Genomic DNA, 16192 nt, shown 5'->3' on the forward strand with positions numbered 1-16192 from the left:
AAAAAAAGGTAATGTATTGTTTTAGTAAATTATTTTATATTTGAGATAATCGAATGTCAGAATCGAAACCCTCTAATGGACATTGATGTCTTGCTTTGATTATTTAAGCTTCACTATGATATAAAAATAATATTTAAAAAAAACAAAACAATAAAAATGGTTTGATAAGGTTATTTCGCATCCCTTTCTAATTTTTTATTGGACATGCATTACATAACGAGTACATGTGAAAATTAACCTTGAAAAATAATTATGTTCTTAACAAAATCGAACAAAAATCTTCATTTTAATAGAAAATAAAAAAAAATAGAAAGCTATCTTTTTAGAAAATTTAAGGAATAAAAAAGCTTTAGAAACATAAGATTCTTTAAAAATTGAAAAAACATAAGTTGAGTTCTTATTTTTCTTTATTTTGTTTTTGGTTTTTGCCTTGGTTTCGATTTTTTCTAGAAAAATATAATTTCCTTCAAGATTAGTATTTAATTTATATAAACTATTTTTGTATATGATTATTTGTCTAATTATATATCCAATAAAAAGCTAGACATATATGCGAAAAGAAAAAAAATTAGCAGATTTAAATTCAAATTTTAACAAATTAGATATACTGAAATTGATTATTTTGTGAATTTAAATATAAAAAAATAATAATATTTAATTCAAAATTGAATTTAAATAACAATATTTGAATAATTTACAGATATTAGATAGATGTATATTTTTAAACAGATTCAAATAATTCAAAAAATATAAATACCTAACCTCCTATCTTTCTTGAAATAAGGAAAAGACAACCAAATTAGTCGCGAATTTGATTAAACACTGATTAATGTAGCATTAAACTGAAACACATGTCACAAATATATTGTCGAGGGGTTTAAAGAGTTTATTAAGATGTGAAATTTTATTATTATTAATTATTATTTATAAATTATTTATGTTTAGTGTTTATGGTTTTAAGTTAATATTTTGTATGAATGTAGTTTTTTTTTTGTTTTTTATAATAATTTTAAAATTAATTTGCTAGTAATTTAGAATTATGTTATTAATTTTTGTGTTTGTAATTATTTTAAAAATAATTTATTAGTAATTTAGGATTACGTTATAAATTATTGCGTTTAATTTAGTATTTGGTGAGTTTAAAACATATAAGCTTATAAAAAAATTAAAAGTCATTTCAAAATGAAAATGAACTTGGACAGATGTTTAAGCTCATTTAATTTTTTTAGGTTGTTGTTAAGTATTTATATGTTAATAGTTGCTGTTAACTCATTTAATTTTTTTTTATGTCAACTTGGATATTAATTTGTCCAAGTTTAATCATAACAGAATCTTTTTATAATTTTATATACTTTAAAATTATTTTTATAAAAAAATGATTGTAGAAATATTGAAGAATATAAATCAACTTATATGTCAAGGAAGTCTTCAAATATTTTTTCAATCTATATAAATTGCTAATGTTTAGTTATGTGTTTTGTGATTTTTTAGTAATATATATTTTTAAAAATAATTTTATAGTTATTTTGTTAGTAATTTATGATTAGGTTATATAAATTGTTAGTGTTTTTAGTGTTTTGTATTTTTTTAATGTAGTTTTTATATAAAGTAATTTTATTTGGTTTTTTATTTATTTGACAATTTTTATTGATTTATTAAAATGTTGATTAAATTTGTTGTTATTTTTATAGGTTGTTTGTTTGAAAGAAACTAATGATGTATGTTTCTATTTCTATTTTTATTTTTTTAATTCGTATGTTTTTATGTTTAGATAGTTTATATTAATTTTAATTATATTATTATTGTAATCTAACATAATTGTTTTATTGTAGGTAAATTATGGGAAATTATTAGATATTTACCGTGTTTTGTTTCTAAAATTTGAAATAATTTATTGTATTTTTTGAAACAAATTAAATGAATTCATTTTTTTAATTGCAGATTTGCAGCAAATGGGTTCTTTGATTAATAATAATCACATACAAGTACTATTAATCAGATGTTAATAAAGCTTTTATTTGATACTCATGTTATTTGCGGAATTAAATTATATAGTATTTACTATTTTTCTAATTTAATAATGTCAGGGCCCGTACCACGTATTGAGGGGCCGTGTTAATAGTGTAGGGTTTCTGCCAGATGAACGCCTAATACCATACTTGGAGTTAGCCGGGTTTGGATCAGCGGCATTGATTCGGACTTTTGATTCGCGATATGACTTGATTTCCGCTTTAGTCGAGCGATGGTGTCTGGAGACCCATACATTTCATTTGCCGTTCGGGGAGTGCACCATCACTCTAGAGGATGTTGCACTACAGCTCGGTCTTCCCATCGACGGGAATGTGGTCACAGGCGTAATTTCAATCTCTAGGCTGGCTACCCTTTGCTATGAATTACTTGGACACTCGCCAAGTGAGGGGAAATTTACTAGTTTGAGGTTTTCATGGCTAAAGACCAATTTTAAGCATTTGCCGAGTACTTCCAATGAATGGGAGGTGATGCAGGCCGTTCAAGCTTACATTATGCAACTTATAAGGGGTGTACTCATGCCGGATGCAAACGACAGTATGCTTCACTTGATGTACTTACCCCTATTATCCAATTTGCATAACACCCGTTCATACAGTTGGGGGTCCGCAGTGTTGGTCATGTTGTATCGCGAACTTTGTCGGACGACAGATCCTTCTGCGATGGACATAGGCAGGTGCCTCATACTGCTGCAGTCGTGAGCAGTTTACCGGATGCCATTCTTGGCATCCATTAGTCATCAATCATATATATTTCCACTCGTTAATATGTGATGAATTTTTACTCGTTATAAGAATTAGTTGACTTTTTTTCGGATTATATTGTCCTAACAATTTGTTTTCGTAGATGGAGCACTAATCCAAGTATCGGGAGGTCATACACAGTTCCGATATACCGTCTAATGATTGAGAATCATGCTAGAGAAGGGTAAGTTTTTCCAATATAAACTTAATTTTATTATTTTATCTCACTCGACCCGCGTTAATATAAATATGTTATTAACTGTGCAGTTCATTTGGATGCCGTATTCTGTTCTAGAAATTATGGCTGTTATTCCCTTATCTGCCTACGTCCACTCAAACCTGTGGTGCATTAGCGCACCCGTTATCAATTTTCATATAGTGGAGTGGTATCATGGTGATCGAGTACTCTAACAGTTCGGTTGCATACAGTATATCCCGACACTGCCAGTACAATTGAGGAATATCCATTGGATGAAAAGGAGGGGGATGTATGGAAATGATTGGGGAAAAGTACATGAAGAATATATTATGATGTGGAACAACCGATTGGGGAAGGTACATCAGATAGATCGTGCTTTGGATCTGTAGCCCTCATTAGAGTACATACAGTGGTATTGTGAGATAGGAAAACCATTTTTGTTTGGTGGGCGGTCGATGGTAGTCTCTCCGCATATAACACGAATTGGGCAACCCTTTTCAGATCCACATCATGCACCAGAGCCAGAGCCAAAGCCAGAGCCGGAACTACACTCTAGAGATAGTTCTTATCATCCAGATTTGGGGGCGATGACTATTTTCCTGGCTCGTCAGGCCACGGATATCATTCAAAGTTTGATATCTTCAGCCCACTACCACATCAGTACTCTAGTCATCCTGGCTCGTATCCACCTCAGTACTCTGCTCATTCCAGCCCGTATCCACCGCCATACTTTGTTCTTCTCGGCCTGTATCCACTGCTGTACTCCACTCCTCCTGACCCGTATCAATCACCGTACTCCATTCCTCCCGGCTCAAGTTCATCGATGGCGTTTGAGACATATGATTTTTCATCTATGTTTTGCACACCCCCACATACGTATGAAGAGAATGTTGATCGCCGTAATCACCTGCAACGTGAATGTCGAGCTCCACAAAAATATACCCTTAGAACGACACCATCAAACCATCAATTTTAGGGGGTTTTGTAATATAAATAACTTCATATTTATGTAATGAATTTTTTGGCATTTTATTTATCATTTTTTTTTGCAATTTAAATAGTCAACTTTGTATTCATGTAATGACTTTTTTGCCATTTTATTTATCAATTTTATGGTTTTTTATTTATTATTTAAATAAATAAACTTTATACTAACTATGTAAGTCAAATTAGATTAATTGCAACAAATTGTTGACAAATTTGTGACTCAATCCTCTTAACATGTAATGAACTACATCTCAATTTCTACCCGATTGTGACGATTGTCCAACATGGTAGTTTCGGAGTGGGCATTTACTCTGATTATGACCGGCTAATCTGCATACGCCACACAGCTTGCCGTCGGACTTCTCCCTAATGTCCATTTCGTTATGGATTCTGGATGATTGTAGACGACCTTTCGGGTTCCTACGTAACCCTTTATCTGGGACAAGCTCGAAGGTCATCGGAGGTACCTCCCAAGTAGATAGGTCAGGAAGCACGAGGAACTCGTTCTCGCATACACGCAACATGCGTTCGAGGGTGTACACTTCATCGATAAATTGTTCTGCATTGAGTGAGACTTTAGCATAAGCTGCCACAACATGTGCACATGGATAATGAAGTGTTTGAAACCTCCTGCAATCGCATCGTCTGTTTCGAAGATCAACTCCGTAGGATCTAGGTGGTATACCGGGTCGATGACCGATGGTCTCTATAACTCGAAACGTTTCATTACGTCGTGAATATACTTCTACAGTCATCGACCTTGCCATCCGACGATTTGCAGCAATTGCATCCTTGACATCTTCTACAAACACGTGTCCCGCCTCCATCTGGTTGACTTTTTGTTGATTCATTCTTGGCATCAAGGTAGCCAACTTGTAGAATGTAGTTGAGAAGACAAATGAAATCGGAAGATGTCGTGTTTTTAACAATACAGCGTTGATCCTCTCCATCAAGTTTGTGGTCATTTGACCATAACGAAAGCCCTCGTCAAAACTTTGAGCCCATTGTCACGGCTTCATAGTACCTAACCACTATCGGAAAGATGTGTTCGTTTGACCCGTCGTGTCGCTCTCAAGTCGAGTCATTTTTTGGCGAAAAATGTGTGGCTCTAACTCATGCCCTGCATATGTATTAAGACAAGATAAGTTACAGTATTGCCTTAAAACATTAAAACTTATATTGAAAAGATAAGGTAATCCTTTACCCATTCTCACAACTTGTCTCTTCCAGTTTGCATTCTTATAATCTTGCTGGAAGTTAGCCGCGATGTGCCGAATGCAGTAAATGGATCTCCATGGTACACCGGAACACCTAATGGCGACAATTAATCCTTTCCCTTTATCGGAGATGATGCAAATATTATCGTTGCTAATAACATACCTCCGTAGGTTGGTAAGGAAGAATTCCCACGATTCCATGTTTTCCTTATCGATGATGGCAAATGCTATCGGGGGCATGTTCCTGTTGCCATCTTGAGCAACCGGAAGAAGTAGGATCTGTGTATATTTTCCATATAGCCAACTCCCATCTGCTTGCACAAACGGCTTGCAATAGGGAAATACGTGCACATATGGATCAAACGTCTAGAACATCCGATGGAAAATTCTTTTTCCAGATTGTAGTAGGTCATCCGGCCCGTAATATGGTCATGTCTGCAACTCAATGACAGTCCTCGACACGTACTCCCTCATAGCGGTTATCCATCCCTATAACTCATTGTACGATGCATCGAAATCTCCGTACAATTGTTCCATTGCCATTTGTTTAGCTATCCATGCCTTTCGGTATGATACTCGATACTAGAATTGTGCTTGCATTTCGACAATCAGTACTGAAACTTTAATGGCAGGCATGTCTTTCGCCATTGGCATGATGCACGTACATATAGTTTTGGAATCAAATTTTCGATGATCTTCTGTCATACGTGTTGAAGTGCATGTGTGAAGCCCAACAAATTTTCGTATCTCCCACATCTGCGACTTCTGGATAAATCAACTCGTATCCGCCAATTGCAACCTTCTATCGACCTCCAACACTCTCCAATATATAATGTCGGTTTAGACGTTACAACATTGTAGTCTACTGATATATTCATGCTATACCGCTTAATGGCAAAAATACATTCTTCCTTACTTTCGAATCTCTAGTCCACGAACAACTCCTCAGGATCAGAATATACAGCCATCCGGTGAGCTGGTAGTATTTCAGGGTACTCTGAAAACTCGGCTGCGTGCGCCGCATCGGGGTCTATCTGAGACATGTGTGCTCCAATATTATTGTGTATCACAATATGATGAATCTGGTTCCTAACTAAAGACGCGTTAAGGTTTCCACCATTATTCACGCCTTCGTCGTCAATATCATCCGGGACCTCGTCCACGTCGGGATCACTTTCACTATCGACTTTATGATAAGAAGGATCACTACTATGGTATACATCATCACCAACCACATCAGTCTCGGGTGCAGCATTAAGATCAATGTCGATCCCATGTATAGTTGATTGACTATCAACGTACGATATTGGAACCATCATACACGACTCTTGAGCTCCATCTTCTTCACCTAATAGAGTGAGATCTTCAGTTGCCTCCATACTAGCTAACTCAGCAAATAACTGAATCGGTGCATTTTAGTTTCTTCGAGTCCCACAATAAAGAGCGACCATTGTCTCAACATCTTCATCGTTTACAAGTTCAATTTCGGTGAATTTTATGGGATCCGTCGAAACTGGAAACTTGTAGAAAAGTTTCGAGATCCTTTTCCCATAACGTCTATAAAATTTTTCACTAATTTTTTCTTCATTTCATCAAATGAGATATTTCTATTAAATCTCATTGCTACTTGTTTGCGACATTCAAATATACATCCCACGGTTGTTGTCAAAATTTCTCCATCCAAAAAAACACATACAAAAAATTGATTCTCCATCTTCAATACTAGATATGTTAAAAAATTTTCAAAATTCTCAAAACAGTTTCGAATAGCAAAAACAGTACATAAAAATTTTAATGCAAAAATTTTCATTCAGAAGCTAACAAAATTAATAACCTAACAAAATAGCTTTCAAATAATAAAATTACTAACAAAACTTTACATTCTATTTAAAAAGAAATAAACTAAAATACCTTATCCTCCTCCTTGTTTTCCTTTCTTTTTTTCTTCTCCCTATCTTTATATTTCCGTTCAACTAAATTTTGTGTCTGTTGCTCTACTAAATTTTGTGTATGTGCTCATTTAATTTTCGGGGGTATATATAAGGGAAAAAGTGAGCAACAGACGGTCCTGTGGGCCTTTGCGCCTCTGAGATAGGCACAACCATTTGCGCCTCAGAGAAAGGCTCAACTAGTCGCGCCTCTGAGATAGGCGCAACCTATATTCGTATCTATACACTGGTCATACTGATCCGAAAATAAAAAAATAATATTTTATTTAAAAAACAAAAAAAAATATTTTAATATAAAAAAAGAGTCGCGCCTATCAGATAGGCACGAATGAAAAAAATAACCCATTTTGGTAAATAATCGGGCTGACAACTTATTTTGGTAAATAATTTTTTTAATTTATTTCAGTAAAAAACCCTCGTCGAGCCCATTGTCAGGGCCAATAGTGACGATACTCAAGGCATCTTTAACAGGGGTAAGCATTCAATCAAATCAAGTTGAATTGAGTGAAAATTTTTGAATTAATCGAGTTGATTAGTCTTATTTTATCATCTTAACTTGATTTGAAATTTTTTCAAATCGAGTCGAGTGAATGAATTTTGAGTTAAGTCAAATTAAGTGAAATTGTTCAAGTTAAATTAAAAAAATTAATCATTTCAAATTAAAATCTTGTTACATTATAACTAATTCCATGTTAGAGCACATAAATTTGAAAGCATATATGTAATTGAAAACTTTTTAGTATGATAAACTTGAAAAAAAATATTTTAATATAAAAAAAGAGTCGCGCCTATCAGATAGACACGAATGAAAAAAACAACCCATTTTGGTAAATAATCGGGCTGACAACTTATTTTGGTAAATAATTTTTTTTAAATTTATTTCAGTAAAAAACCCTCGTCGAGCCCATTGTTAGGGCCAATAGTGACGATACTCAAGGCATCTTTAACAGGGGTAAGCATTCAATCAAATTAAGTTGAATTGAGTAAAAATTTTTGAATTAATCGAGTTGATTAGTCTTATTTTATCATCCTAACTCGATTTGAAATTTTTTCAAATCGAGTCGAGTGAATGAATTTTGAGTTAAGTCAAATTAAGTGAAATTGTTCAAGTTAAATTAAAAAAATTAATCATGTCAAATTAAAATCTTGTTACATTATAACTAATTCCATGTTAGAGCACATAAATTTGAAAGCATTTATGTAATTGAAAACTTTTTAGTATGATAAACTTGAATCATTAATTAACTTATTTAGGTCCCTGAAATTATTGTTTTAGAAATTTTTTTTTAAAAAATTTCTTTATACATTTTTTAGAATTTTTTAATCTTTTAAAATATAAATTTTAGAATCTTTATAAATTATTTTGAATTAGTTTGTAATTTTAGTTGAGAAAGAGACCAATTTACTTATTTTCAAAATTGAAAGGGACCAAATGAGTATTTACACCAATCTGTTATTCGAATTGTAAAATTCAACTCGACTCAAACTCGAAATTCAAATTAGCTATTCGAGTTGATTTGAATAACTCAAACAACTCAAAATTCGATTAACTCGAAATTTGATTTTTTTCGATTTTTTCGAATCTAATCGAGTTTTTCTCACCCCTATAGGACACTTGTCAACCTCCTTATCCTACTTGTGGAGTCTAAAAACTCTATTTTGTACCAAATAATTTCCCATAGTAAAATATTAAAAAATAAATATTTAAAAAAAAGAGAGGGACATAAGACAATTTTTTAAGATTGATTGTGGAATAAAAAAAAGTATATTGTTAGTGTATTAAATACTAACTTTATATTTATTTATTTTTTTTTAAATAATTTGATTATTGATCATTTCTTATTTGAGTTAGGACCCGATTAATAAGTAGCAACAACTAAATTAATCATTTAATTACATAAAATATAAAATATTATAAAATTATAAAATTATTAAAAAACTAATAAAATTTTATACAACACAAATTACATAAAATATTATTTAATTACATAAAATTGATAAATTTTATAATATTTTCTTTAAAAGGAAGCTGAAACTATCGAGATTTCCTTAAAAATTTTCAAAACTTTTGTTTATTAATTTTTGTTATATTTAGAAAACTTGCACAATAAAAGCTTTTTTGTTGATCAAATCCAAGAGTACATTTTGATATATGACAATTTCAGCCATGGTAACTCTGAGGTTTCGAAAGTATAAATGCAATGAGTGAAAGTCTATACTATCCTCACAATTGTAAAATTACAAGACAGTCATTCACTTCCTTATTCTTTACCCTACATCCTATGTATAATGTCTTATATAGGCAAGCCAAAATGGCAAAGCTCAACCATATGTACTAGTCGTCTGAAAATTTTATAACAACGGGAGGTATATGGTATGAATTAAGTTACAAATTTTTTTTTCACATGCACACCTTTGATCAAGCGTGGAATGTAAGCTCGAGCATGGCAATAAATATCAATAGGCATTGGTTTCTCCAAGAGACACTTAAAATGCTTATTCAACTAGTCTAACTTCACCTGACACTTTTTGAAATCAGATGGAAGATCGTACCTTATCTGAATGTTTCATAAAGGATTTGCCTTGATTGTGCTCAGATTTGTCAAATTTGTCAGATTTGTCAGACTTTTAAATTGATAAGGTTCATTTGACCGAATTATTCGAATTAAACTACATATAATTTGTATTATTAATTATTAAGTTCGGTTAAGTACTTGATTTCGAATTAAGTACTTGATTTCAAACCGAATTAATCTACAACCGAACTTTAAAAAAATTATTAACCGAATTCCGACCAAATTAGATTGGTCAACCGACTGATTAACCAAAATAGATCGGTTTGGCCGATTAATTTGATTTTAATCGAAATTTGATCGCTCCTAGTCTAATGTTGGGCTTTGGGTATTTTGTTTAGTTAGTGGGTTGAGCTAGTGGAGATTAAAAGGGATTGAATTATGTTATTAGTCTCTATATTTTATGAAAGTTGTATATTTAATTCATATATTTTAATTTGGTAATTTTTAGTATTTGCACTTTTCAAATTTTGAGATTTTAACCTTATCAAATGATAACCGTTAAATATATTAAGTTTTATTATTTCCAAAATTTGACACGATACAGAACTAACTTGTCATTTTCACATATTACTCATTAAAAATTTAGTGAATGGATTAAAAATTTAAAAAAATTTCGAATCGAATCGAGTGAATGAATTTTGAGTTAAGTCAAATTAAGTGAAATTATTCGAGTTAAATTAAAAAAAAGAGTTAAGCATATCAAATTAAAATCTTGTTACATTATAACTAATTTCATGTTAGAGCACATAAACTTAAAAACACATATATTTGAAAACTTTTTAGTATGATAAACTTGAATAATTAATTAATTTATTTGGTCCCTAAAATTATTGTTTTAGAAAAAACTTTTTTAAAATTAAATTTCTTTATATATTTTTTAGAATTTTTAAATTTTTTAATATATAAATTTTAGAATTTTTATAAATTATTTTGAATTATTTTGTAATTTTTGTTGGGAAAGAGACCAATTTGCTTATTTTTAAAATTGACGGGGACCAAATGATTATTTACACCAATTTTTAATTCGAATTGTAAAATTCAACTCGACTCAAACTCGAAATTCGAATTAGTTATTCGAGTTTATTTGTATAACTCAAACAACTCGATTCGATTAACTCGAAATTCATTTTTTTAATTTTTTTGAATCGAATCGAGTTTTTCTCACCCGTATCGGACACTTGTCAACCTCCTGATTCTACTTGTGGAGTCTAAAAACTCCATTGTCGGTGTACGAAATAATTTCCCATAGTAAAATATTAAAAAATAAATATTTAAAAAAAGAGAGAGAGACATAAAACAATTTTTTAAGATTAGTTGTGAAATAAAAAAAAAAGTTTGCTGTTTGTGTATTAAATACTAACTTTATATTTATTATTTTTTTAAAATAATTTGATTATTGATCATTTCTTATTTGGGTTAGGACTTGATTAATAAGTAACACCAATTAAATTAATCATTTAATTACATAAAATATAAAATTTTATTTATTTATAAAATTATTAAAAAACGAATAAAATTTTATACAGCCCAAATTACATAAAATATTAAATAATTACATAAAATTGATAAATTTTATAATATTTTCTTTAAAAGGAAGCTGAAACTATCGAGATTTCCTTAAAATTTTTCAAAACTTGTGTTTATTAATTTTTATTATATTTAAAAAACTTGCAACAATTAAAGCTTTTTTGTTGATCAAATCCAAGAGTACATTTTGACATATGACAATTTCAGCCATGGTAACTGAGATGTTTCGAAGGTATAAATGCAATGAATGAAAGTCGATACTATCCTCACAATTAGAAAATTACAAGAAAGTCATTCACTTCTTTATTCTCTACCCTACATCCTATGTATAATGTCTTGTATATGCAAGCCAAAATGGCAAAGCCCAACCATATGTACTAGTCGTCTAAAAATTTTATTACAACGGGAGGTATATGGTATGAACTAAGTTACAATTTTTTTTTTCCACATGCACACCTTTGATCAAGCATGGAATGTAAGCTCGAGCATGGCAATAAATATCAATAGGCATTGGTTTCTCCAAGAGATACTCAAAATGCTTCTTCAACTAGTCTAACTTCACCTGAGACTTTTTGAAATTAGATGGAAGATCATACTTTATCTGAATGTTTCATAAAAGATTTACCTTGATTGTGCTCAAATTTGTCAGATATTGGATGCTTGTCCATTGGAAGTCCTGTAGCATCAATACATCTTCTAGCAATATTGCCGCTTCGTTGCATGAGAGATAAAACATGTGTCTTTAATCTCCATTGTTCAATTAGAGTGAGTAAGAATGATAGAGCATAAGCAACTCTCCCAATTTGTCTTTCATGATAGACATCGACACCCATTAATTGATGAATGATTCTCGGTAATATGTCTTTGCTCAAATGTCAATAAGTGGGTAGCCATTGTGATATGCTTAAAAATTATCTTTTCCGAATACTTGACTATTTAGGATTTAGGATAGAATTTTAAGTGAGACTCAACATTCATTGGTGTTGACTTTAATTTATATATATTTTTTAAAATTTTAATTAAATTATATTTTTTTGTATAAAAAAATTGTCCACAACTTAGACATTGTAGAAGATATCAAGTTCATGGTACTTCAAAATTAAAAATTACACCATGAACTCGACACTATCAATTAAAGTAATTATATCATAGTACAGATCCTAATTTTAAGGGCACATGAAAAACTTGAAAAGGCGTTCATACGAACTCAACAAAAGCATATATTAATAAATAATATTAAAATATTTGAAAAAATATTAAAGGCGGAATCAACGTTTATAACGTTGTGTAATATTATTTATATATATTACAAAAAAAAAAACTTAAACAAAGAACAAAACAGTTAGTTCTCATCACTATATAAACCCTACAATGCTTAGTAAATATGTCAAACATCAAAAAATAGAAGTACTTTCATGTATTCGATAATGGCTCGCCCTACCCCAGTCTCATCCTCATCAAAAACATCCCAGCAATCGATGAGGAATGAGCATTGGATGTTCGACGATGCGATGAATGAGCGAATTCGGTCGACTCATGTCCCCGATGGTCGTGTTGTTGATGTTACATCAGTTCTTCAAGTCACTCGCAATGTTTTGCGTCATATCATTCCCAACATAAATCTTTCTATGAATGTAAACTTTGATAAACTTAAGATTTCATGATGTTTATATTCCAGAAAATGGAAAAGTTTTCAAGACAATGCTTTGGGTTTGTCTTGTCTTGTAGGGACACATCGATGCATCCGACGATCAGACCAACTTGTCTGCCGTTGATGGCGCGCATGATGCATTACACAAAATCTGCTGCGAGGTTATTCGGCGGTTTTATTTTGCTTTCGGAATCTCGATCATTTTTGAAACCGAAAAATAACGATCGTAACCTAAGTTGATGTTTTGTAGCTATCGTGCAAGTGTTCTAGAGGAAGTGATGCTCATGCAACAACAATGGCGATCTTCAACATGCTTTCAAGCTATTCATGGGGTGCAAAAGTGGTGCTAGCATTAGCGGCTTTTGCAGCGAATTTCGGGGAGTTTTGGCTGATCGCTCAGCTTTGCACTTCCAACTCATTGGCCAAATCAGTGGCTCTCCTAAAGCAACTCGACATTTTAGAGCACTCCCAAACACTGAAAACCCACTTTGATGCACTCAGCAAGCTCGTCAATGCAATGGTCGATGTAACCAAGTGCATTGTTGAGCTTACTGAGCTACCTTCTAAGTATATTTCCATCGATGAGCCACCATTGTCGACCGCTATGGCTCATATCCACACTGCTACCTATTGGATCATTTCGAGTGTCGTCGTTTGTACTAGGCAGATTACAAGCCTTGTAGGGATGAGACATGAGTGAGTCATGAATTTTCTATGTGCTCAATCAGACAATATGGCGACATTCAATTTATCGACAATTAAATCTTTTGTTTGAATCATTTCAGGTTCACTACATCGACTTCGGAGGCATGGGAGCTATCAAGCTTGGCACATAAAGTTAGCAGCATACATGAACACCTTCAAAGTCGATTACATCTTTGTTATGAGCGTATTGGTGAGTCCATCCTTGACGATAAATCTAGAATTATAAATCCTATATATATACATTTATAAAATAAGCTGAGTACGATTGTAATGAGATGCAGATGAGAATAAGCTAATGGAAGCTTTTGAACACTTCAAGCGTACCATTGAAACACCTCAAGTGGACAACTTGATGATTCTCCAAAACATCTTCGGCAAGGAAGAGAGTCTCTTGAATCCAAACAGGGCCGAGGTCTGCTTAATTCCATGTTCCAAGTTTCAACCATGTTTTAAAATTCATTGGATCGTATGTTAACGTTGCTGGTATAATTTAACAGGTTTATATCAATGTCTTGAGAAGAAAGCATGTTTTATTGCTCATTTATAATCTTGATATCTCCCAAAGAGGAGATTTGGGTTCTTGAAGATGTTTACAAAGAAAGGGTATCATCTGGGCTTAACTATGAGATCATATGGCTCCCAGTTATGGACAGAACAACTTGGAATGATGGTTATCAGGAAAAGTTTTCGACCCTGCAATCAATTATGTCGTGGTATACTGTGAGCCACCATGTTGCCATTGAACCTGCAGTGATTAAATACATAAGGGAAGAATGGGGTTTCGTTAAGAAACCAATTGCAGTGACATTGAATCCACAAGGAAAGGTTTTATGCCCAAATGCACTCAACATGATGTGGATATGGGGAAATTCAGCTTTCCCGTTTAGCAGTGAAAAAGAAGAAAGTTTTCGGAAAGCTAAACCTTGGACACTTGACCTTCTCGTTGGTCGCCTTGAACCAAACTTACCTACTTGGGTACATGAACATCCCCACATAACTTTAATATATATGTGTATATCAATTAATATGCTTAATTTGTTTTTGGTTTTGTGTTGTTATAATCAGGTGAGCCAACAGAAAGTGGTTTGTTTCTATGGTGGTGTGAAAATAGAATGGATCGAAAGTTTCACTATCGCAACAAAAGGGGTTGCAAACGCTCTCGATATTGGCATAGAAATGGTTTATGTTGGAAAGAAAAATGCAAGGGAACGAGTGCAAAAGATTACTGGTTTAATCAAAGAGAAGGAACTTAGCCATGCTTGGGAAGATGACAATGTATGGTTCTTTTGGAACCTATTAGAGAGCATGTTTGTTGGAGCTGAGTGCAACAAATAGCAAGGTTCAACAAAAAGCTTGCCGAGCAAGAATCGAGACTTGCGGCAGAAACAAAGAAGAAAAATGAAATAAATTTTAAGCAAAGCTAAAATAGAGAGTATATGGATGAAATCTTGATTGAATTCATTCATTTTTTTAAAATGGCATAAAGCCTATTTATACAAGCTTACAACTTGACAACTTAGTTGGAATACAACTAAGTTTCATCATTACATCCACTTAAAATAAATCACCACCTACTACCACTAACAAACTTAGTTGGAATACAACTAAGTTTCATCATTACATCCACTTAAAATAAATCACCACCTACTACCACTAACAAACTTAGTTGGAATACAACTAAGTTACATCATTACATCCAAATAATAATAATAATAATAATAATAAAACATGTGATTGCTACATGCTAACCATTGCTTCAATACTCCTCCTTGGTTTGCATGGAGCAAACACCTAGCTTCCTTCTTAGACATTCGAACCTTGTGACATTAAGGGCTTTAGTCAAAATGTCTGCAAGTTGATCCTCAGAATTACAATGGATCAGCTTCACTTCCTGAACTTGCTCCATTTCTCGAACAACATGCAACTTGATGCTGAAATGCTTTGTTCTTCCATGGAACACTGGATTTTTAGCAATTGCAACTGAAGATTGGTTGTCACAGAAGATCTCAGTAGCTTCCTTTTGATGCACTTTCAAATCAGCTAAGATTTTCCTTAGCCAAATGGCTTGGTTGACAGCACTTGCAGCTGACACATATTCTGCTTCAGCAGTAGATTGAGCCACCAGACTTTGCTTCTTCGAGCTCCAGCAAAACATGGCTGAACCAAGGTTGAAAGCATACCCTGAGGTGCTTTTCATGTCATCTATCGAGCCAGCCCAGTCACTATCAGTGTAGCCAACCAGCTTCAGATTTCCTTCCTTGCTGTACCTTAAACCATAGCTCAAAGTGCCTTTGACATATCTAAGCACTCTCTTAGCAGCTTGTAAATGCTTTTTATTGCAACAATGCAAGAACCTTGAGAGCAATCCTACAGCATACATTATGTCTGGTCTAGTGGCAGTTAAATATAACAGACAACCAACTAGACTTCTATAGGTTGTTTCACAAACCTTCTCAAAATCACCTTGGCTCGATAGTTTTTCTCCAACAGCAACAGGTGTTTTAGTTGCTTTACTGTTTTGCATGGAGAACTTGGTCAGAATCTTTGTGGAAAAGTTTCTCTGACTTAGAAATATCCCATTTTGTGCTTGAGTCACCTCCATTCCAAGGA

At 32.7% G+C, this 16192-nt stretch overlaps 1 protein-coding gene across 1 annotated transcript; it reads left to right on the forward strand.

Moving 5' to 3' along the window:
- The first annotated feature begins 12653 nt into the window (after positions 1–12653).
- Positions 12654–14917, forward strand: LOC107933710 (protein SIEVE ELEMENT OCCLUSION B). The gene is made up of 7 exons (XM_041104025.1): positions 12654–12860; positions 12955–13038; positions 13128–13573; positions 13663–13772; positions 13864–13994; positions 14150–14557; positions 14648–14917. Exons 1-7 carry the CDS (start codon positions 12654–12656, stop codon positions 14915–14917), a joined length of 1656 nt encoding a protein of 551 aa, XP_040959959.1.
- Positions 14918–16192: the final 1275 nt, after the last annotated feature.

The sequence above is a fragment of the Gossypium hirsutum genome, chromosome A03, assembly GCF_007990345.1.
Source record: "Gossypium hirsutum isolate 1008001.06 chromosome A03, Gossypium_hirsutum_v2.1, whole genome shotgun sequence".
NCBI classification, from domain to species: domain Eukaryota; kingdom Viridiplantae; phylum Streptophyta; class Magnoliopsida; order Malvales; family Malvaceae; genus Gossypium; species Gossypium hirsutum.